The sequence below is a fragment of the Fistularia commersonii genome, chromosome 31 (assembly GCF_037954325.1).
Source record: "Fistularia commersonii isolate RoL2024-O1a breed Wild chromosome 31, RoL_Fcom_v1.0, whole genome shotgun sequence".
Classification (NCBI taxonomy): Eukaryota; Metazoa; Chordata; class Actinopteri; order Syngnathiformes; family Fistulariidae; genus Fistularia; species Fistularia commersonii.
In genome coordinates, this window is record NC_141314.1 from 12,035,001 (window position 1) to 12,055,641 (window position 20,641).

Sequence of the window (20,641 nt, forward strand, 5' to 3'; positions counted from 1 at the left end):
ATCTGAAACATGGGCGGCGGGTCAGAGCGCTCGCATCCTCCGGACATCGCCACGGCAACGCGGCGGGCGGGTACGCACGGTGAAGACGGTGGCGGAGATGGCGTAGACGAGCAGAGCCCGGCCCTTGTCTTCGCTGGTCTCGGCCTCCGCCGGAGCTCGGGTCTCGGTGTCGTTGCCATGGAGACGGTGGTCGACGTAGAGCCACCAGAGGACGCTGGTACCGGCTAGACACGGACACGTCAACCAACGCGGTGAGATACTTACGGATCAGACGGGACGGCGGCCGGTATTAACCGTAATTAGGTCGAATTACGTTTCATTACAGGACGAAGACGAAAGACAAGACACGGGAAATTGTACGTTTCGAAAAGGTGAGCGCTTTTCTGCTCCGAGAAGAAGACGTGCTCCGACTCCGACGGAGAAGACGCGAGACGGACAGCGAGCGTACCCAGCGAACCCAGGACCACCAGGGCGGTGAGGATCCACACCAGCACGGCCGAGATGTATCTGATGATGAGCATGAGGATCATGGAGAGGACTGAGGGGCAGAGAGGTCAGAGGTCACCGAGGTTTATGCGGCGTGCTCGGCGGCCGGCGGCGGCGGTCACGTGGCTCACCCAGAGCGAGGACGCAGAGGCCCACGATGATCTCCTTGCTGGCGGCGACGCCGGCGATCAGCCGGTGCAGCACGCTGTTGTCACTGACGAAGGTCACCACCGCCTCTGCGAACTTGGCGTAACAGGAAATGTCCAGCGGCGTGCAGCGGTTGAAGATGGGCAGAGGCTTGCTGGGAGGCGGAGAGGCGCTCGGGTCAAAGGTCACAAACAGAGAGCGGCGGAGGCGGCGAGGAACCCACCTGGGCGGGACGGGGAGCTTGGGACATTTGGAGAACCTCTCAGGGAGGCCGGGGTACCGGTGGCCCGCCAACTCGTAGGAACACAGCTCCGAGCCTGCCACGCCAGCGGGGACAGCGTCAACATCCCCGCCTCCACCCACGGCCCGCCCCGAAACGCCGCCACCGCTGACTAGAGCTTTCAGGAAGAACCCCCGACGGTGACGTGGCTGCGGCTCAGGTGACCCCAACGGTTACCCTGGAGACGGACCCGCTGGCTGGAAAACACCTGCCACAAACCTGCAACGTGTGACCGTGCAGGTTCTGCAGAGTTCAGACTGAGTTTTATCGGTGGAGGCTAAAGTCCTGACCTTAGAGAATGCGTGACATTCTACATCTACATCACACCGCGGGGGACCATCGCCATGTTTGTAGTCCATAATGAAAATGGCGCCGGACGACGCTCGAGGGGATTCTTCACACGTCCGACTCGTCGGCCCGAGAAAGAGAGACACAAGAGAACTCGACCCGCCCGGCGACGGCCTCACCGTTCACCATGGCGAACCTCTTCAGGTCCTCATACGATGTCATCTCCTCGTCGGGACACAGGGAGACACAGAGCGCCATGGACTTGATCTTCCGCTCCACCAGGTCGATGTTACAGGGGTCCAGAAAGAAGACGAACCTGAGGCGCACAAAGTTGAGTTCCGTTTCATTGGACTCAGCAGCTCATCAATAATCAAACCCTCCGACAGCGAGGAGGTCTGATCCACGCTCCGTCAGCTGCAGGCGTGTGTGTGTGTGTGTGTGTGTGTGTGTGTGTGTGTGTGTGTGTGTGATAACCAGATAACCAGAACCAGGAGAACCACGGTCTGTGATCATTGATTATTGATCTGGCAGAGGAGGGATGAGTGTAACCTGGGCTGAGAAGAAACACAACCCCTGAGGGTTCAACGGGGTGACCTGAGCAGGTTCTCCTGGTCCACCGAGCTCCTTCTCCGCCTCCGGCCTCCAAGGACTCCTGGTCGCAGGTTGCCGGTGAGAACAAGAAGCTACTGAAGGAATGAGACGCACGTGGACGTCGCCGGACTTCAACGGCGGACGTCTCCGAACGGCCCGGAGGTGCGAGAACCTCCGGACAAAGCCCTCGGCCTCAGAGCGACCGTGGCCCCGGAGCCCGGCACGTTTCCATGGAAACCTCAAATCAACCACACCGGGACCCGGAAGGGTCATGTGACCTCGGTGGCAGAAGACAAAGAGAAGGACGCGGGGAACACACACTCACTTCCTGTCGGTGTGGTCGAGGCCGCTGAGCCGGACGCCGTCCAGCTGCTGGTTGCGTCGGCCGCAGGTGTTCCCGTAGCTGTCGTAGCCGAAGACGAGGCGAGCGGCGCCGCCGGTGACGATGGTGAAGCTGCAGATGGCGCCCTGAGGGACGACAGAGGCCCGCTTTTGTTCCGATCAATGACGACCGACCAGGACCGGTGCCTTCTCCCATCCGTGTGTCCCGCCCCCTCCGACCCCCGACCCCCGACCCCCGCCCCCCGACCCCCGCCGTGTAATAGCACGGGCGTAAGCGGCCGGGCGTCGGACCTCGACCGTGACCTCCTGGTGGCTCCGCGAGGTCCGTGCCGGACCCGTCGGACCTTTGGCATGAGAAGAAGGACGGCAGGAGGTCTCGGCGGAGGCGCGAGGCCCCCGGAGGTCAGAGGTCACGCCGGCTTCTGGCGGTACGGGCTTGAAATATCCCTATACCATACGGTTAAGGACGGGCGGCGTGACGTGTTCCGTGGTTACCATGCCAACGCAGAAGACGGTGAAGAGGAGGAACCAGGGCAGGTCGGTGCAGCTCCGGTCCTCCAGCGGTCTCCACTCTCTCTTGGTCCTCTGGAAGACACAGACGCAGGTCACCTACAGGGCCGCCCTCGGATCATCGGATTACCGGGCCCGGGCTCTAATCCCGGCGCGGCCTCCCCGGGACGGACCGGCCCGCCCCGGCGGCCGCTCTTACCTCCGCGCTCCCGCAGCATCCCATGTCCGCCGGGGTGGACGGGCGTCCCGGTGCGTCGGCGCAGCGGCGGCGGGTCTGGGGCCCGGCGGGTAGCGGGTTGTGTAGCCCGGCGGACGGCGGACGGCGGGCGGCGGACGGCGGACGGCGGACGGCGGACGGGAGCAGCGGCCGCTCAGCCCCGCATGCACTCGGTGCGCAGCGGCGAGATCCGGAGGCGGACGTGGTGCGGGGGGACCGAGGCGGTCGGTGTCCTCCTCCGGTTAGCGCGGATTAGCGGCCGACGTTTCGTCCGCCACACTCCCCGGCGGGCCGTGAGGTGCAGCGGCCATTCATATCATTGCGCAGGCGCACTGGGCTGTCGCGCTGAAGCGGAGCCCAGAACAAAGCGGCGGGTGCAGTACCGGTGCTGGCCACTGAGTGGAGGCGGACGGAGGTTGGCGCTGTTTCCGCGAATCAGCTGATCGCACCTTGTGATGAAAGCCAGCCTTTTATTTTATTTCATCCGGATGCAAACTCTTCCACCGCCCACCGAGGACCCGAACCTTCTCCGCGCTCCGAGGACCCGCACCTCCTCCGCGCTCCGAGGACCCGCACCTCCTCCGCCCAGCGAGGACCCGCACCTCCTCCTCCCTCTTCATCTTCTGGGTGTTCTGTATCCCCTTCATAAATACATATCTGTTGAGCTCTTTGTGTTTCAGCCTTGGATGGGGACCGACTGGGTTTGGACGGAGTCGTGTGTTCGGCCGCAGGACCTTGAATGCGCCTCGGTGTCAAACCGGACAATTCCAGCTCCGTCAACGAGAACCGGACAGAAACCCGTCTGCCGACCTTCGACCTTTGTGACTGCGGTCTTTGTCTCCGGGGCTCGGCCCGGCGTGCGGTCACCGGCCCCACCAGTCGCCGCCGAGTCACCCGGCAGACTGACCTCTGACCCCCGACCCCCCCGCCGTCACCTTACGGAGAGAAGGCCGAGTGTGCGAACCTCCGAGCCCGTCTTCTTCGGGGAATAAAATCCAAGTCAGCTCTTTGAAGGTCTTCAGCCTCCTCCTTCTCCTCCCTGGCATTTTATCAACCGGTTCAGGAGTCACCAGCTCCTGGCGTTCAGGGAGCATGGAAGCATCATCGTCAGGAGGTCAGAGGCCACGGATTCGAGGAGACCCTCGCGGTCAGGGTTCCGAGGGCTCCCGGTGACCCCGGTGACCCCAGTGACCCCAGTGAGCCCCGGCGAGGGGCTTCTCACCAGATGTTTGAGCCTCCAGGTGACCAGAGGAGGGGACGTCGCTCCCAGGTGCCAAAACCCCAAACACCCGCCGCGGGTTTGAGTTCAGCCAAACGATCCAGCATCAAAATCAAACCTCTGCGCTCTCCCGACCTTTGACCCCTGACCTCTAATTACATGACATTACATTCCAGTCATTTAGCAGACGCTTTTATCCAAAGCCACTTACAAGAAGTGCAATCCAGTCACCAAAGATCCAAAGTACCAGTAGTCGGAAGTCAGAAGTGACCGCTCGTCCAAACAGCCGTCTCAGAACCACACACACACATACCTTCCTTTCTTGGTTTTTCTCTCACACGCACCATGACACTGACCTTCCTCCTGAAGTGGACCTGCTGCTGGGAGACCGGCAGCCGCCTGGAGTCCATGTTCCCTCTGGCCCCGCCGAGTCCTGGACCGCCCTGGACCGTCCTGGGATGTCCTAGGATCTCCTGGGATCTCCTGGGATGTCCTGGATGTTCTCTCAAGCGTCGTTGGTTCTCCAAGATGGGTCCCTGATAGACCTGCTGGGTCCTGGACCGGCCCGCTGGTCCTGATCCGTCCTGGTCTCTGGTCTCTGCCAGAGTGAAGCTGCTCTGAATGTGAGTGCAGAACAGAGACCTTTTGTCCTCCGGGTTCCCCACGTACCAGGCTGTGTGTGTGTGTGTGTGTGTGTGTGTGTGTGTGTGTGTGTGTGTGTGTTTGTGTGTGTGTGTCTGTGTATGTGTGTGTGTGTGTGTGTGTGTGTGTGTGTGTCTATGTGAATATATATGTGTGTGTGTGTGTGTGTCTGTTTGTGTATGTCAGTGTGCGCGTGTGTGCGCATGTGTGTGTGTGTGTGTGTGTGTGTGTGTGTGTGTGTGTTTGTGAATGTGTGTGTGTTTGTGTGTGTGTGTGTGTGTGTGAATGTGTTTGTGTGTGACAGAGCCCTGTTTTTCAGATAGAGCTCTGTTTTCCCTGAAGGCCTGAAGAAGCTGGACGTCTCGATGTGTCATTTCTTTCCTTCGTGTCCTTGTTTTTTTCCATCTTCTCCTCCATTCGCCTCGGAATCATCTCTCCGGAGCTCCAGAGTAGAAACCTCACCTTCTGATGTTTCCTCACCGCCGGCCAGATATGACTGTGTGCTTCAGTGGCCCTCAGAGTGTTCGGTCCCCTGACGACCTGAGCAGCTCTAATCGTCCAGTGACCTCAGTCCAAAGAACCAAGACTCCAACCCCCAGCTGGTGAAGAGGTTGGGATCAGTGTGGTGCCACCTGGTGGAGAAAGAAGAAGACACCAACTTCTTTTCCTAAGAGCTTTTCCCTTCAGAGGTCTCCACAGCCAACCCATCTTCTCATTCTAACCTTCTTCTCTGGATCTTCCACTCTCACTCCAACTACCTTCATATCCTCTCTCACGACGTCCATCAATCTTCTCTTTGGTCTTCTTCCAGACCTCCAATTCCAGCATCCATCTACCAATATATTCTCTATCCCTCCTCTGTACATGACCCAACCATCTCAGTCTGGCTTCTCTTACCTTCTCTCCAAAACATCTAACGTGCTGTCCCTCTGATGGATACAGCGTCATGAGTCTCACCACCATCTCTTCCACCTTTTCTTTCATTCTTCTATCACCCTGACAATGTTCTTCACCCATTTCAACCTGCATGAACCCGTTTCTTCACCTCTTTTCCACACTCTCCTACGCTCTGGACTGTTGACCCTAAGTACTTCTTGATCTCCATTCCCTGTAGCGTCAGCGTTCCACCAGGGTTCCTCTCATTCCCACACATATACTCTTTCTTGCTGCGACACACTTCACTCTTCTCCTTTCCAGAGCATACCTCCACCCCTCTAGATGTCCCTCCATCTGTTCCCTGCTCTCACTACAGATCACAACATCATCTGCAAACACCATGGTCCATGGAGACTAATGTTTACCTTTATCTGTCAGCCTATCCATCGCCACTGCAAACAAGGAGGTGCTCAGTGCTGATCCCTGATGAAGTCCCACCTCCACCTTGAACTTCTCTGTTACCCCCACAGCACACCGTACCACTGTCTCAAAGCTAGCATACATGTCCTGCACCTGTCTAACATACTTCTCTGTCACTCCAGACTTCCTCATACAATGCCATAGTTCCTCTCTTGCCACCCCGCCGTATGCTTTTTTTAGGTCTACAAAGGCCCAATGCTGCTCCCTCTGACCTTTTAAGTACTTCTCTATAAGCATTCTCAATGCAAATACTGCATCTGTAGTACTCTTTCTAGGCATGAAGCCATACTGCTGTTCACAAATGCTGACTTCTGCTCTCGGTCAAGTTTCCACTACTCTTTCCCATAACTTCATTGTATGGCTCATCAACTTTATACCTCTATAGCACGGTGGCGTGGCACGGGAGGCAGAGCAATCGTCATTCCTGGTTCAATTGCCGGCTCCTCCTGGAGTGTCGAAGTGTTGTTGCGCAAGACACTGAACCCCTGACTGCTTCTAGTCACCAGCAGCCTACTGCTCATGGTTCATCCATGACGGGTTAATTGCAGAGAATGAATTTCACCACAGGGATTACTAAAGGATGAATTGTTGTAATTATTATATTGTTAAAACTGGGCACTATCAAACTGCTTCTCCATTCTTCAGGCATCTTCTCACTCTCTAAGATCCTGTAGAATAATCAAGTCAGAAAATCTACCACTGCCTCTCCTAGACACTTCCACACCTCCACAGGTATATCATCAGGACCAACTGCTTTCCCACTCTTCATCCTCTTCATTGCCTTCCTCACTTCATTTTTACTAATTTGTGCTACTTTGTGGTCTACAATAGTCACCTCTTCTACCCTTGCCTCTTTTTCATTTTCCACATTCATCAGCTCGTCAAAGTACTCTTTCCATCTTCCCATCACTCTTCTAGCATCAGTCAATACATTTCCCTCTCTATCCTTAATCACCCGGACCTGTTGAACGTCCTTTCCATCTTTATCTCTCTGTTTCGCCAACCTGTATAGATCATTCTCACCCTCCTTACTATCCAACCGAGCATACAAGTCATCGTACGCCCTTTGCTTTGCCTTTGCTACCTCTATCTTTACCTTTCGCCGCATCTCCCTGAACTCCTGTCTGTTCTCTTCAGTCCTCTCAGTGTCCCACTTCTTCTTTGCTAACCTCTTTCTCTGTATATACTCCCGCACTTCCTCATTCCACCACCAAGTCTCCTTATCTACTATCCTTCCAGATGACAAACCAAGTACTCTTCTACCTGTCTCCCTGATAACACTAGCTGTAGTTGTCCAATCATCTGGAAGCTCACCCTGACCACCCAGACCCTTTCTCAACTCCTCCCTGAAAACCATGCAACACTCCTCCCTTTTCAGCTTCCACCATTTTGTCCTCTGTTCTGCCTTTGTCCTCTTCATCTTCCTTGTCACCAGAGTCATCCTACAAACCACCATCCTATGCTGTCTGGCTACACTCTCACCTACCACTACTTTGCAGTCACTGATCTCCGTCAGATTCCATTGTCTATACAAGATGTCATCTACCTGCATGCTCCCACCCTTGCTCTGATAAGTCACTAGCCCACTGGTTACTAGCCCACTGGTGCCTTGTAGGTTGCGGGCACCAGGGGCAGTCGTCATTAACCCGGGCTTCCGTCCATTTGGTATGAGAGTCGTAGGTTCGGTTTGCATATTTGGTTTTGGCACAAGCTTTACACCGGATGCCCACCCTGACGTAACCCTCTGCATTTATTCGGGCTTGTGACCAGCTCAGGGAGACACCGGCTCGGCCCCTGAAGATGCGTTGAAGGAGGAGACACCAACAACCGTGGGGTTTCTGGAGCCATTTATTGTCAGTTTACAAGAAACTTCAGGACAACTTGATCTGAACAGGAAGCTGCAGCTGCTTGTCCTCCTCCAAGTTCTCAAAGCCCTGCGGTGATGTTCTCCCAGGTAAACACTGGTCTCCCTTGAAAATGAGAACCTCCTTCATCTGTCCCACTGAGGTGGAACACACCGTTGGATCAGATAACAGGAAGACACAAAAGGAAGTTCATCCCAGAGAGACACGAGGGATTCCATGTTCAGTGACTGATGGTTTCAGGCTCATGGAAGATGATTTTTGTTCCTGCTCGAGAAGCACCCGCGCTGCCCCTGCTGGCTTTACCTGGTCCCACGTCCAGAACCAGCTGAGGTATGAACAGAGGGACCAGTGGAGGAACCAGTAGAAAAACCAGCAGAGGAACCAACAGAGGAACCAATAGAGGAACTAGCAGAGGAACCAACAGAGGAACCGGCAGAGTTGTTTTCCTCTCTGAAATCAACATGAAGAGGAAGTACACCAGGTGACCTCAGGGAACCTGCTCTACTCTCTCCTCATTGGCTGACACGCCGAGGCTCCACCCACAGGCACGTGGCACCCAACCAGGAGGACAGTCATCAGGAGGGGAGAAACGTGGTGAAGAAGACAAGAGTCAAAGTTGTAGAGAGATGTTTCCCTGACGCTCTGAGGAAGCCGGCGGCTCCTAGGTCTCTTCGTCGTCACTCGGCGGCGTCCTCTCCTCGCTGACGCTGCTCTCGTCGATGTTCTCCAGGGACTCGGCGCGTTGGAGGCGCAGCTCCGACAGGCTGACGCTCGGCAGAGAGCTCTGCTCCGGGAACGTCCACGGCTTCAGGCCCGGGACGTGTCTCCGCTTCCACTCCACGTACTTCAGGGACGCCTTGTAGATCTTCCTCATGGCCTGGGGACAGACCGCAGGTCAGAGACAGACAGGAATTCAGGGAATTCAGGGATGGTCCAAGACCTTCACTCAGCTCAGGAAGTCAGATGAGGTACTTTACCTTTGGAGCCACAAACTGAGAGACTCTGTTGACGACCCACTTTGGTAACGAGCCTGTGGAGGAAGAGACACGAGCTTCACCACGGCAACCAACTGGGTCTTATTGAATTCTTCTGCTTTGTTGGTTCTTTTCTGGGGTTTCAGCCGTTCCTTCGGTTCCTATCGCTCCTTGAATGTGAGCGTGGTTCTGCAGTCGTTCTGTAAGGTTCTAGAAGGAGCTTTCGCCCGTTGCACTGTTCCTACATCATTGGACTTTGTTCCTTTGAGGTCCTAACCGGTACCTTCCACGCTCTTTGTCTAACGCTGGTTCCTCCCTGCTCTCTGTGCCGTGGAGGTCACAGGTTCTCACCTCGGGGGTCCACCTGGGTCAGGTAGTAGAGGGTGGAGCCGGCGGCCCCGTTGGACTGGATCAGGTACCCGGTCAGCAGGGACACCGCCCGGACGTAGTCCTTTTTGGGAGGGTGTTGCTGAGAAGGAAAGCAGAGGAGAAGGTTGGCCGTGGGACCGGTGGCTCCTCCTGGAAGCTTCTAGCACACGCGCGGGTTACCGGGTGCTTGACGGAGCGGTTGATAATCAGGAAGTCGTCGCCGAGCGGAAGCCAGGACCTCATGGTGACGAAGTCTCGGTTCTTCAGAGGACGCGGACACTTCCCTTCCAACACAAGTAAATGGTCAGAGACCTGAAGCCATCCTTCACCTGCACGTCTGAAGATGGACTCACAGGAGTAGTAGCCCACGTCAGCGTTGGCCGTCAGCCTGCCAATGTCATAGGTGTCAATCATGTTGGTGTCCCACTTCCTGCGGTAGCTGGTGTCGTGGAGGACGTCGTACAGCGTCTCTGCCGCCACGTCTCTGCAGGAGATCCGCATCTGAAAGCAGGACAACATGAACCTGAGGACCAACAAAGACCAGGGTGAGCATGAACCATTAAGTCATGTGACTCAGAGGTCCTCCTTTCAAACAACGAGGGATTTTGGATTGTGCATATTCATCCGGGGGGGGTGTCAGACTTTCCACCACCGTCATCAGATCCTCCTGAAGCTCGCTTGAGTGAAAAGACTCCATGAAACTTGACCTGCAGCCTGAATCATTTAGGATGTCTCATCTGACAGCCGTGGCCTCTGACCTCCACCGAGCCCAGGAACACTCCGGGCTTCTGCACGCTCATCCAAAGCGCTATGGTCTCAGTTGGATGACAGTGGAGGTCAGAGGTCACCACCCATCAGGGACAACCTTGGACGTCATCTCGTCGAGGACCTTGATGTGTCACAAATCCGAGTCCCATGCAGAGGCTGGACCTGCAGACGCCTCCACCTACACCTGAGAGGAGCTCCTTCCTCATTGGTTCCGTGAACCAATGGGTTCTCGTGGACCCGAACGTGTTGTTGTAAAAACATCTAGCGGCACCGCCAGAGACCTGACGGGCTGGAACTTCTCTTAGGTCTGAATGGTTTTCCCAGACAAGATCTCCTGATAGATGGAGGACCCGTGAGGTCATCAGGTGTTTAGAGGTCATTGCGACCCACATTCTGCCGGTCCAGACCTGCTGCTTGAAGAGCTCATGAAGAGCTGAAGTCCTTCCCTCTGTTGCCGTCGGTGATTTCATCACACAGCTTCCTGTCTGTGATCCAAAGTGGATCGGGTGCATCTTCTTCTCAGAGTGGACTCAGAGAGGAAGCTGTCTGACGGCGTCTTCATCAACACGTCCGGGCCCAGAGACCAGGACCAGAGCACCAACCAGAAGGTCCAACCCGACGGTTTCGGCTCAAGTCGTCATCGGAGCGCCGTGATCAGCCCACACCGGACCCCGCCGGGTCAAAGGTCAAGGCTTGCATCGAAAGCAATCGTGTCACCTTGATCTTCTGGACCGTCCTGCTCTCTTCCTGGTGGACCCACACGGTCACCCCTCCCTTGTTGTAGCTGCTCGTCCAGCCGTCGCCGCTCAGACACTGATCTTTGAAGGACGAGAAGTCCGAGTCGTCCGGGATCTGGACTGCCATGGACCCCCAGGATGCCCCGGAGCCTTGTCTGGAAGGTGACGGTAGGTCCGCTGGGTGTCCGGAAGACGTCCGCTGGAGGTCCACCGATGGCTGACTGGATGTCACCTCCTGATGCGGAAGCTTTTATCTCCTCCGGTGACGTTGCTGCTGCACGTCGGAGTGACGTCTCACTCCGGCTTCATTTCCACAAACCAAACATTAATCTGGAGTCTGTCAGACGTGGAGCAGCTTCTGGAGGCACCTTCTCCGTTCTAATATGAAGTTAGAATTGCATTCAGACCTGCCATGTTTTTCAAGGAACGGCCACTGATGGGATTCCAGGGTGAATTCCGGAAGAACTTTCACACCAGCAGCAGAGGAGACCTCAGGGTGGAGAGCAAAACACGGCCGGGAATACATTTATTTGACGGCATGGCCTTAAAAATACCGCTCTTCAAAGAGGAGCTTCTGAAGGTCAGACACAGACGTCTTCTTCGGATTCAGGGTTTTAGTTAAACGTGAACATCATGAGAATCCTTTGAGAAGATGCTGCTTTACGTCTGTCTTCTGGAGTGGGTGGTCTTGGCTCAATAGCCCATCTGGACTTGGAGACAGACCTGGAGATGGTGCTTTCACATGCAACAGGCGATGCAAACTTCTAGAGCATGAAAAAGGACAAGTTCACATTGTTTTTCTAAAATTTGATATCTTAAAAAAAAGTCCTCCTGACATTTGTGTATCTTTACTGTAATGTGTGGTGCGTGTGTGTGTGTGTGTGTGTGTGTGCCCGCGCATGTGTGTTGGGTGGGAGTGTGTGTCCGACGGTCCCTGAAGGCAGCAGTAACAGGAACCCGCCTGCTCAGGTGACGTCGGGGGCGGAGCCTCCGACACGCATCAGGTGAGTGGAGACGAAGGAAAGTGTTTGACCATGAAAGTTTTAGAGGGATGACATCCTGGCGAAGAAGACTCCTCCTCCCGGCTGCCTGGACTTAGCCAGAACTTCGTGACGTGCAGAAAAGCAAGTGAGGACTCGCAGGCTGAAGGCAATAATGAGCTTTAATGAGGCAGGAGGAGACACGGTGACGGAGCGCTACATCTTCACCGCCGTCACCAGGCCCAAGCTGCGGGTCGCCTTGTACAGAATAAGAATACCGATCGATCAGATATAGATTGGTTAATGCTGAGTAAATACTGATTGGTAAGAGTTTAAAGGAGCAGTCCGCCACGCCGACCGGGATGAAGGTCCGAGGTCACGGTTTCCTATTTCGGCCCGAAGGTTGTCGGTTTGAACTCCGTTTAACCGTCACTTTAAAGATGAACTTTACAACGTTTCCACGTTTGCGGTGCTCATGCTCAGCAAAGCTAGCAGTACCCCTCTGTTCCTGTAGTGGTGTTAAGCTAAGCTAGTTGCGTGAAAAGTAGCGTGAGCGTTTTACCTGTTTTTAAAGATTGAAAAGCTGCCGGGCTCCCTGTTGGACCGATGGCTTTGTCGCATTTGCTCTTTGTGTCAAGTTATGCTTACGCTGCCCTCTATACTCTGTCAAAATCCCTCATAGCTGTTTGCTCTGAAGTAAAGTGGGGTTTAACTCCATTTGCTAAGTAAGTAGTTTGTCCATCTCGTGTTAGCTCGAAGCTACCACGTCTGCCTGGTTGCATATCGACTAAGCTAAGCTAAGCTACTAGTTTCCAAATGTCTATTAATGTGTTAACCTCAGTACAGAGTAGCCTGCTGTTCATGCTGAGCTTGGCCAATTGTTTATTTCTGCTACGTTAACGTGACATAACGAATATCCGCATTAGCGCTAGCCCTGGTTAGCCCTGTCCTGAAGCAGACATGAGTTTGGCAATGTTTGGAAATCCTCTCAAACGGCACTGATCGCAGATCCATCGACATCCACTTCACCAATGAAACTCTTTCAAAGCGATCACGTCATAGCTCTCGGTTGTGGCTGGCAGACTGTTTGCTTGCAGCCAAAACATCACTAGGTCTCGTCAGTTGAAAAATAGATATAGCAAACAGAAGCTCACATGTGATCACACCAACACGTGTTGTTATGACATGCTAATGTAGTTGTTAGCAGGTGATAGCTTTGTTTGTTAGCATCTTCCCTTCGGTGACATCGGAGTTGTTGTAGTCAACATCAGCGGCTTTTGGGGGGGGGGGGGGGTGCCGGGAGACCATGCTTTTTGGATTCTTCCATTTTGAGACGACTTGTCTCAGAAAGGTTTAGTGCTACCTGTCATCATTAGCATGTTCCATATTTTCTCAATTCACATAGAAACATGTTTGGACCGCGACCTTTACATTGCATTTAATGGGCATACAGGTGCGGTCTTTGCTAGGTGGGGGCGGAGCCGATGAGGAGGCGGGGTCTGACAGACCTGATGAACTGCTCCTTTAAATCCAACGTCTAAACACGGAAACGTTTTTGGCTACACAAATAAATGCTGTCACTCCCGGTCTCATTCAGGACCCATATTTACAATCGTCCAATCAGAGCGTGTGTGCAAACATCTTCAGGAACTCTGGTTCTGGTCCGTGTCAGGTTCTGGTCCAGGTCTGGCTCTCTCCCGGGGATGGTTCAAGTTCGGGTCTGATTCTGGTTCAGGTCCAGTTCATGTCCAGGAATGGTTCAGGCTCTGGTCTCGTCCCGGTTCAGCTTTAGCCCGAAGCCCCCTGAGGTCCCCCTCAAGAGGACATGTTCCATCCCGACCTAAATTTTTCTGGACAACGTCGACCAGCATTTGGGTGAAACTGATCCTTACAGTTTTCTTGAATCCGAGAGCCGCCGTCATGTGACCACCCGCTTCTGGAAGTCGGACCGGGTCTGGAACCGGGCTCTGCTTGGGGGAAGACTGAGGCAGGATTCCAGTGAGGCCTCGCAGGAGCAAATTCAGTTTGTTTTCTTTTTTCCAAGAACCCCAGGCCTTTCCGGGGACTTTTCCTGGAGATCAATGACTTTCCTAAGGACATACATATTTTCCTCAAGGTACTTTACTGGCTTTTTCCTAAACCTTTTCCAAGAATCTCTCAAGTCCAGGTCTAGGTCCAGGTCAGGTAAGGGCCAGGTCCAGGTCCAGGTCAGGTAAGGGCCAGGTCCAGGTCAAGTAAGGTCCAGGTCCAGGTGTTCCTCCAGTTTTGCTTCTTCCACAGAAATAAAACTTGAAAGTGATGGAATGAAGAAGTCGACGTCCGTCCGGCTCGCCACCTTCGTTCCGGCGCTCAGGACTTGTCGTCGAAGCGGTCGAGAGACGCCTGGATGTCCTGCAGCTCACCCTCGCAGACGCCGCTGCTGCGAGCAGATGTCGGGTTCCTGCTGAAGAAGTGAGCGGCTGCCGGGGCGGGAAGAGAAAGAGGAGGTGAAAGGCTGAAGACGAAGGCGAGGGTCTCGCCGACGGCCGGCGGCCGAGCCGCGTTCTTACTGGTCACGGCGATGCTGATGTCGGCGGGCGTCCGCGGCGTGACCTCGGTGTGGGCGGGGCTGAGCGGCTCCAGGCTGACGCTCAGTTGGCCGCTGTCGCTCAGCGGCGCCCTCTGGCTGCCGGAAGGCTGAGACACGCCCAGGCGCTCCACGTCCAGGACCACCGAGTCCACACAGGGGAGGCTGCTCTGTTGTCATGGAAACAAGGCGTGACGGGTCCGGACCAGCAGAGCGCGGCTGAAGTCCGTGTGACTCACCATGATGCCCAGGGCCTTCAAGATGTTCAGCTTACACATGGGGCAGGTGCAGTGCTCGTTCAGCCAGGGATCCACACACACCTTGTGGAAGACATGTCTGACACACAAACACACACACAATGAAATCATCTCCTCTGTAAGAAACAATATAAAGTGTGTGTGTGTGTGTTACTCACTTGCAAGGCAGGATGCGAACCACGTCGTTCAGTTGGTAGGCCTCAATACACACTGCACAGTGTGTGAAGTCCGGGTCCGTCTCCTAACACACACACACACACACACACACAAACACACACAAACACACACACACACACACGGCAGGTGTTGTGTGACAGGAACCTAGTTAGTTCCTTTTTTCCTCTTCCTTTATTGAAAACCTCAGGCGAAGATGATGTTACCTTGTCTCCTTTCTTCACCGTCCTCGTGGTCAACTTCCCCATGGCCTTCTTGGCGGCGTCACCAAGGCGACGCTGAGATCCCAGAGTAAGAGGAAGAATCAGTAAGCTAACTGTGCATTAGCCTGGTGTGGGTATGACAGCCGAGTGGCTACATGTCGCCATATGTTAGCGATATGCTAAATTGCTAGCTGGCGGGTGTGATGCTAATGGAGTGCTTGTGTCATGTTAGCGTGTTGGCAGTATGCTCGGTCCTACCTGGCTGCGGTCACGTGCGCTGCTGTAGCGGATCTTCTGGATGAAGTAGACGATGAGCCAGGCAGAGGAGATGATCATGAGAACGATGAAGGAGATGGAGACGAAGACCAGCGAGCCACGGTTGATGTTCTTGGTGGGGCCGCGGGGACCCACCGACACCGTGACCAGGACCGTCAGGTTACGCTCCAGCTGGGCAAGGATCTCCTTCCCGTACAACTCCGTGATCATCACCGCCACCGTGTCTCCGGTCCCTGCGCGGAGCAGCGGAACCTGAGCGCCAGGACTCGGACCAGGGCTGGGATCAGTGTGTGTGTGTGTGTGAGTATTGATGTTCTAAATATAGGCAGGAAGTATCGATTGATAACCTCAAAGTGAGTACTTGAGTTACACGTGCTACTGGTGCGTGCGCCCGCACACGCCGACACACGTCTTACATTAGCAGGAAGAACGGCCACAGCAGCGATGATCTGGTGTTCTGTGACGACTGACTGGGTAACACTGATGAGTGCTGAAGGTGTTTTGAGGTGTGATCAGGAGTGGACGCACACACACACACACATGCACACGCACACACACACACGCACGCACACACGCACGCACACGCACACCTTCATGGCCCATCTTGACCGTCCTGTCTGTGGAATTGTTGTAGACGAGGACGGCTGTGGCGTTGAAGGCAGCCGCCTTCAGGATCTTCTCCCTGAAGGTGCAGTTTCCCCTCTGCAGCAGCGCCACCCAGGGGACACCGCGGGGCGGAGCCAGGAAGCGGGTGTTCGGGTCGCAGCCCTGCCGGTCCGCCACTGAGGAGACATGTGGTTACCATGGTTACCGAGCTCCTTTTCCATGATATCAGCTTTGTTCCCACACATTAGAAAATAAAGAGTTCAGAAGATGAACAGACCAGGTGACTCCAGGCAAAAACATAAAACCCTCCATTCTACAGGAACCAACAAATTACTCCTAAGGGGCTGGAAAGGAAAAAAGTCAAGACAAAAACTCAGAAGGAGGTAAATGTTTCAAAAGTGAGAAGTCTTCTAGTTATCGTCAGAGAACGTCTGAACTACCCCAACAACCTCTTCCTGCCAGATGCCGCTAAAACATCGTGAGCAGCAGAGCTGACGACACGCTAATCTTTATGAGAAGATTCCTCCCCTGGTTGGCAGGACCTTCAGAAGAAGAAGACCTCCCCGTTTGTGAGGGCATCAGTGACAACACCTTCCAAACCTCAAATACAACTCCAAAGCCGCAGGGACGCTTCTGGACGTCACGGCCGGCCCGTGACGTCACGGTCGGCCCGTGACATCACGGCCCGTGTGTTGCCATGGCGTCGGAGGCTGCGGCAGCTGCAGTGTCCTTGCAGCCTGTAATCTGACACCGGAGACATCGCGACCTTCAGCCTGAAAGCATCGTCCTGCCGCACCAGATCAGCTGATCTCCCGCGGCAGGTCTGTGACAGGAAGCAGCCGCTCGCCCTGCCGGTCAGCCGTTCCCCTCCTGCCTTCTTGCCCCGGCTCCGAATCGCCCGCTTTACATCTTTATGTTTCGGCTCATTGGTTCTCAGGTAGTTTCTGCCGCTTCTCCAGAGCTTGGCCTCAGACAGCGGCGACAGGCGGCCGGGCAGCAGAAGAGAGGAATGGATGGAGATATCTGAGGTGTTTGGGCGCGGAGGATCGAGACCTAACAATGGACCCGAGGGCCTCGGGCGGCGGCGGGGAACAGCGTGGCCTTTTACGTTTAAATCATGAATGTTTTCCACCGCTTTCAGTGCAAATCGGACTTTTGTAAACCATCCTTATGTTCTCCGGCCGCTCTCGGAGGGCCGGAGCAGATACCGTTGGCGGGGCCCCCGGCCGGCGGCCACGTTTACCTCCGTGATGAAGCGTGGGCGCGAGGACGACCCCCCGCGTGTCCACTTTAGGCGAGTCCTGTCCATAGGTCCCGTCGTCGCTGCTCATCACGTGGATGGCGTGTCCTCGGCCGTCCAGCACCGTGGCGTTCACCGTGGCCCCGAAGTAGTCCTCCAGAACCATGTTCCTCTCGGAGCGGGCCGCGGACACCCGGCGGGAGTGGACCAGGACCAGGACCAGGACCAGGACCGACACCACGTTGACACAAGTCCACGTCAGGGAAGCCATGGCGTCCGTATAGGTCTTCTTACACCCAAACTGTCAGGAGAGAAGACAAAAGATCTGAGGCGAAGGCGGTTCAGACATGTTTCGGTGTCCCTCCACGCTGAAATCTAGTCCCTGGCCGAAGGTCCGACTCCCGGGCTGGACCGGCCTTCAGTCGTGCCTCTGGAGGTGCTGAATTCCTGTCTCGTCTAAACTCTGGTGTCCTGGTCTGGGTACCTTCTCCTGGAGGCGCCCCTGAAGCTCCTGTCTCTTCAACCTCAAATATCCGTGTCACCGCTCTTAACTTTCTGCAGACCATCTCGGCTTCGTCACTGACCTCTGACGGCTTCTGACGTCCCCGTCCGCCTCTCCTTCCTGCGGGGACAGGCGCTCAGCAGCAGGCCGACATCTGGACGGCGGGCTGCGTTCAGAACTCCGTTCACAAAACGCCCGATTTAAGGCTCCGGCGCAGGGCTCGGCGTTCGCGGGGACGGACAGCCGGCCCCCGCGCCTCCGCCCGCCGTCGTGCCGCCGGACGTCCGCCGGGTCCGCTGGGTCCGCCGGGTCCGCTGGGACCGCGGGGCGCGGCCGCCGCGTCCAGCCGCCGCTGCTTGTTTTCGTCCGGTCTTCGTTCCGCCGGCGGCCGGGCGGCGCGGAGGGTCGAGCGCCGTTTCTTGGAGTGGCAGTGCGCAGGCGCAGACAGGCGCGTGCGTGTGTGACACCTGATCATGGTCTGAGATCTGCGCCGAGTGTCGCGAGATCTGGATGACGTCATGGGCCCGTCGATGACGCGCGTTGTGCTTGTGTGTGTGTGTGTGTGTGTGTGTGTGTGTGAGTGTGTGTGTGATTGTTGCGTGCGGGTGTCAGTAGTTCTCACGGGTTATGTTTGTGTGTGTGTGTGTCTCACTGTTTATGTGTCACAGTGAGTATGTGTGTGTGTGTGTCACTGTGAGTATGTGTGTTTCTCACCGAGTACGTTTGTGTGTGTGTGTGTCACTGTGAGTGTTTGTGTGTCACTGTGTGTGTGTGTGTGTGTGTGTGTGTGTGTGTGTGTGTGTGTGTGTGTGTGTGAACCCTCATTCTCTCCTCAGTCCAGATCTGTTGCCCATCAAATAGGTTCAACAGATAAAACACAAAAATCAATAGAAAGGGACATCTACTGTATGGGGTGTGCGGTTGCCATGGAGACAAGGCCTAACTGGAGACAAACGGCGGATGTTTTTTGTCCAAAAGGAGGAATTTATTTTCAGCTGACGTGTTGAAGATGTAAACAACCTCCACTTGATATCAGTTTTGTCCTCTTCTCCGTCTTCTCCTATGGACCACCCCCTGCCCATGGAGAATGACGCGACTGAAGATCTCCTTCTACCCGGCTGCCATTAGACACCTGAACATCTGCCAGGAGTCCATCCAGCACGGCCAGCGATGCCGTCCACCGTTGGTGTCCATCCAAACTGCCTGCATGTAACCCGCACCTGCACTTTATGGGTTTGCACATTCAGGGCTGCACTCCACTTTACCTTGCACATCTTGCCAAGACATCACCGCCTATCTGGCTGCAAAGTAAGAGATTGACCACACTTGGAAACACCTTTCCAGACTGTATTCATGACAATAAACACTTCGAATCCGGAATCCCTCCAGGGGTCCCAGTCGATCGCCCGCCTCCATCTACGCCTTTCCTCCAGCCGCCTTCCAGTCCTTGTCCCATCCATACATGAATCTCCTCAGGTCTTCCTCTAGAAGGTCTTCCTCCAAGCCTCAGCATCCTTCTACCCAGATCTTCTCCATCCCTCCTCTGTCCATGTCTAAACCATCTCAGTGTGACTTTATCTCCAGAACATCTACCACGTGTTGTCCCACTGACTGAGTCCTTGCTGATTCTCCTCACGCCCAGAGAGAACCTCCACACCTTCATGTCTGCAGCTCCTCCACCTGTCTTCTCCAGAGTGTCTCTGAACCAGACACCGTGGCTGGGAGCTGAGGGCCTACAATAGAGCAGCTTTATTGTCATTGGAACGTGCAAATAGCACAGAATGAAGATCTGGTCAATGTCTAGTCAGACACGCACATCATGACATTACATGACAGTCACTTGGCAGACGCTTTCATCCAAAGCAACTTACAAGAAGTGCAATTCAGTCACCAAAGATCCAAAGTACCAACAGTCAGAAGTCAGAAGTGACCACTCAAGCAAATAGCCAACTCAGAACCATATACTGTACATACATACATTCATTTCATCCTTTTTTTCCTCTTCGGGGGGTCTAAGTGCGATTAGTGTGGTAGTGCTTGGTGACGAGGTATGTTTTCAGCTCACGGCAAAAGATGGGCAGCGACCCCGGGCAGCGTTCTGACCTTATTCAGGAGTTCGTTCACCCGCCGAGGTACCGAGACCGAGAACAGCCGAGACCGGTTGGATCGGCAGCCGGGGCTCTGAGAGACGGGTGGACGGTCGGCCGGAGGTGGCAGATCGGAGGGGACGGGTAGGGACGTGTGGCTGGACCATATCCTGGAGATAAGACGGGGCGTCACATTCAGCGCCGGGTAGACGAGCACCAGGGTCTTGGATTTGATGCTGGCGGCTACCTCGAGCCAGTGAAGGGACATAAGAAGGGGAGTGGGTGGAAGAATTTGGGACGGTTGAACACCAGGTGGGCTGCTGCTTTCTGAAGAAGCTCCAGAGCCCTGACGGTCACCGGCAAGGAGGGAGATGCAGTGGTCCAGACCAGAGATGACTAGAGCCTGGATGAGTATCTGCACCGTATCCTCCGTGAGGAATCTGTGATTCTTCCAGATGTTGTGAAGGAGGAATCTGCAGGAACTTGCGACCACTGCAACGTTTGCTGAGAACGACAGTTGGTTGTCTAGGACCACACCCAGGTTTCTCATCGTTGTGGTCAGCCTTACCACGGTGCTGTCGATGGTGACGGCCAGGTCTCTGCGGACAACCTTTCCCCGGGAGAAAGAGAAGCTCAGTCTTGTCTGGGTTGAACTTCAGGTGGTTAGTCGCCATCCAATCTGAGATGTCGGACAGGCAAGCTGCAATTCAGGTTTCCACCTGTGTTTCTGACGGAGGGAAGGACGGGATCTGCCGTGTCGTGGTAAGAGAGTGATAAGAGTGGTAAGATAGCGGTGGTAAGGGAAGCCACGGGAGCGAATGACAGAACCAAGCGATGTTGTGTACAGGCAGAAGAGGAGAGGGCCTCGAACCTCGAACACAAACACACAAACACACACACACACACAGTTCAAGGTCACTATAATGGTGACGTGTGAGTTGTCGAATATTCTGTGCGTC

General features: G+C 55.0%; 3 protein-coding genes across 4 annotated transcripts in view; all 3 read right to left on the reverse strand.

Moving 5' to 3' along the window:
* LOC147215919 (choline transporter-like protein 1) overlaps window positions 1-4,672 on the reverse strand; it is an 11,336-nt gene extending 6,664 nt beyond the window's left edge. The window contains exons 1-9 of one of the 2 annotated variants that reach the window (XM_086178943.1): window positions 4,437-4,672; window positions 2,630-2,719; window positions 2,118-2,260; window positions 1,381-1,517; window positions 857-950; window positions 618-787; window positions 449-538; window positions 79-224; window positions 1-2 (exon numbers count right to left, since the gene is read on the reverse strand). The exon at window positions 1-2 is cut by the window's left edge and continues 185 nt beyond it. In XM_086178943.1, coding sequence (XP_086035069.1) covers window positions 1-2; window positions 79-224; window positions 449-538; window positions 618-787; window positions 857-950; window positions 1,381-1,517; window positions 2,118-2,260; window positions 2,630-2,719; window positions 4,437-4,490 — 926 coding nt within the window. In that variant the 5' untranslated portion in view covers window positions 4,491-4,672. Of the gene's footprint in view, window positions 3-78; window positions 225-448; window positions 539-617; window positions 788-856; window positions 951-1,380; window positions 1,518-2,117; window positions 2,261-2,629; window positions 2,720-2,843; window positions 3,193-4,436 lie in introns of those variants that run through there. The other variant, XM_086178944.1, reaches the window with a different exon arrangement.
* Window positions 4,673-7,996: 3,324 nt separating this feature from the next.
* On the reverse strand, window positions 7,997-11,389 carry stard15 (StAR-related lipid transfer (START) domain containing 15). Its single transcript, XM_086178820.1, has 6 exons — window positions 10,772-11,389; window positions 9,640-9,787; window positions 9,467-9,570; window positions 9,269-9,386; window positions 8,921-8,973; window positions 7,997-8,820 (listed from the first exon to the last, which is right to left on the reverse strand). The coding sequence occupies exons 1-6, from the start codon at window positions 10,916-10,918 to the stop codon at window positions 8,605-8,607; spliced, it is 786 nt and encodes a 261-aa protein (XP_086034946.1). The 5' UTR covers window positions 10,919-11,389; the 3' UTR covers window positions 7,997-8,604.
* A 1,805-nt stretch (window positions 11,390-13,194) lies between these two features.
* Window positions 13,195-17,816, reverse strand: rnf130 (ring finger protein 130). The gene is made up of 9 exons (XM_086178842.1): window positions 17,678-17,816; window positions 17,097-17,394; window positions 15,838-16,029; window positions 15,230-15,480; window positions 14,975-15,046; window positions 14,753-14,835; window positions 14,577-14,673; window positions 14,321-14,507; window positions 13,195-14,230 (listed from the first exon to the last, which is right to left on the reverse strand). The coding sequence occupies exons 2-9, from the start codon at window positions 17,362-17,364 to the stop codon at window positions 14,121-14,123; spliced, it is 1,260 nt and encodes a 419-aa protein (XP_086034968.1). The 5' UTR covers window positions 17,365-17,394; window positions 17,678-17,816; the 3' UTR covers window positions 13,195-14,120.
* Between the last annotated feature and the right edge of the window lie 2,825 nt (window positions 17,817-20,641).

Coding starts and splice junctions, on each gene's coding strand:
- stard15 (XM_086178820.1), bottom strand. CDS start 10,918: ATGGCAGTCCAGATCCCGGACGACTCGGACTTCTCGTCCTTCAAAGAT. Junction 9,788..10,771: donor GGACGGTCCAGAAGATCAAG/GTGACACGATTG, acceptor TCCTGCTTTCAG/ATGCGGATCTCCTGCAGAGA. Junction 9,571..9,639: donor TGACGTGGGCTACTACTCCT/GTGAGTCCATCT, acceptor TTGTGTTGGAAG/GGAAGTGTCCGCGTCCTCTG.
- rnf130 (XM_086178842.1), bottom strand. CDS start 17,364: ATGGCTTCCCTGACGTGGACTTGTGTCAACGTGGTGTCGGTCCTGGTC. Junction 15,047..15,229: donor GCGCACGTGACCGCAGCCAG/GTAGGACCGAGC, acceptor CTGGGATCTCAG/CGTCGCCTTGGTGACGCCGC. Junction 14,674..14,752: donor GTTCGCATCCTGCCTTGCAA/GTGAGTAACACA, acceptor TTTGTGTGTCAG/ACATGTCTTCCACAAGGTGT.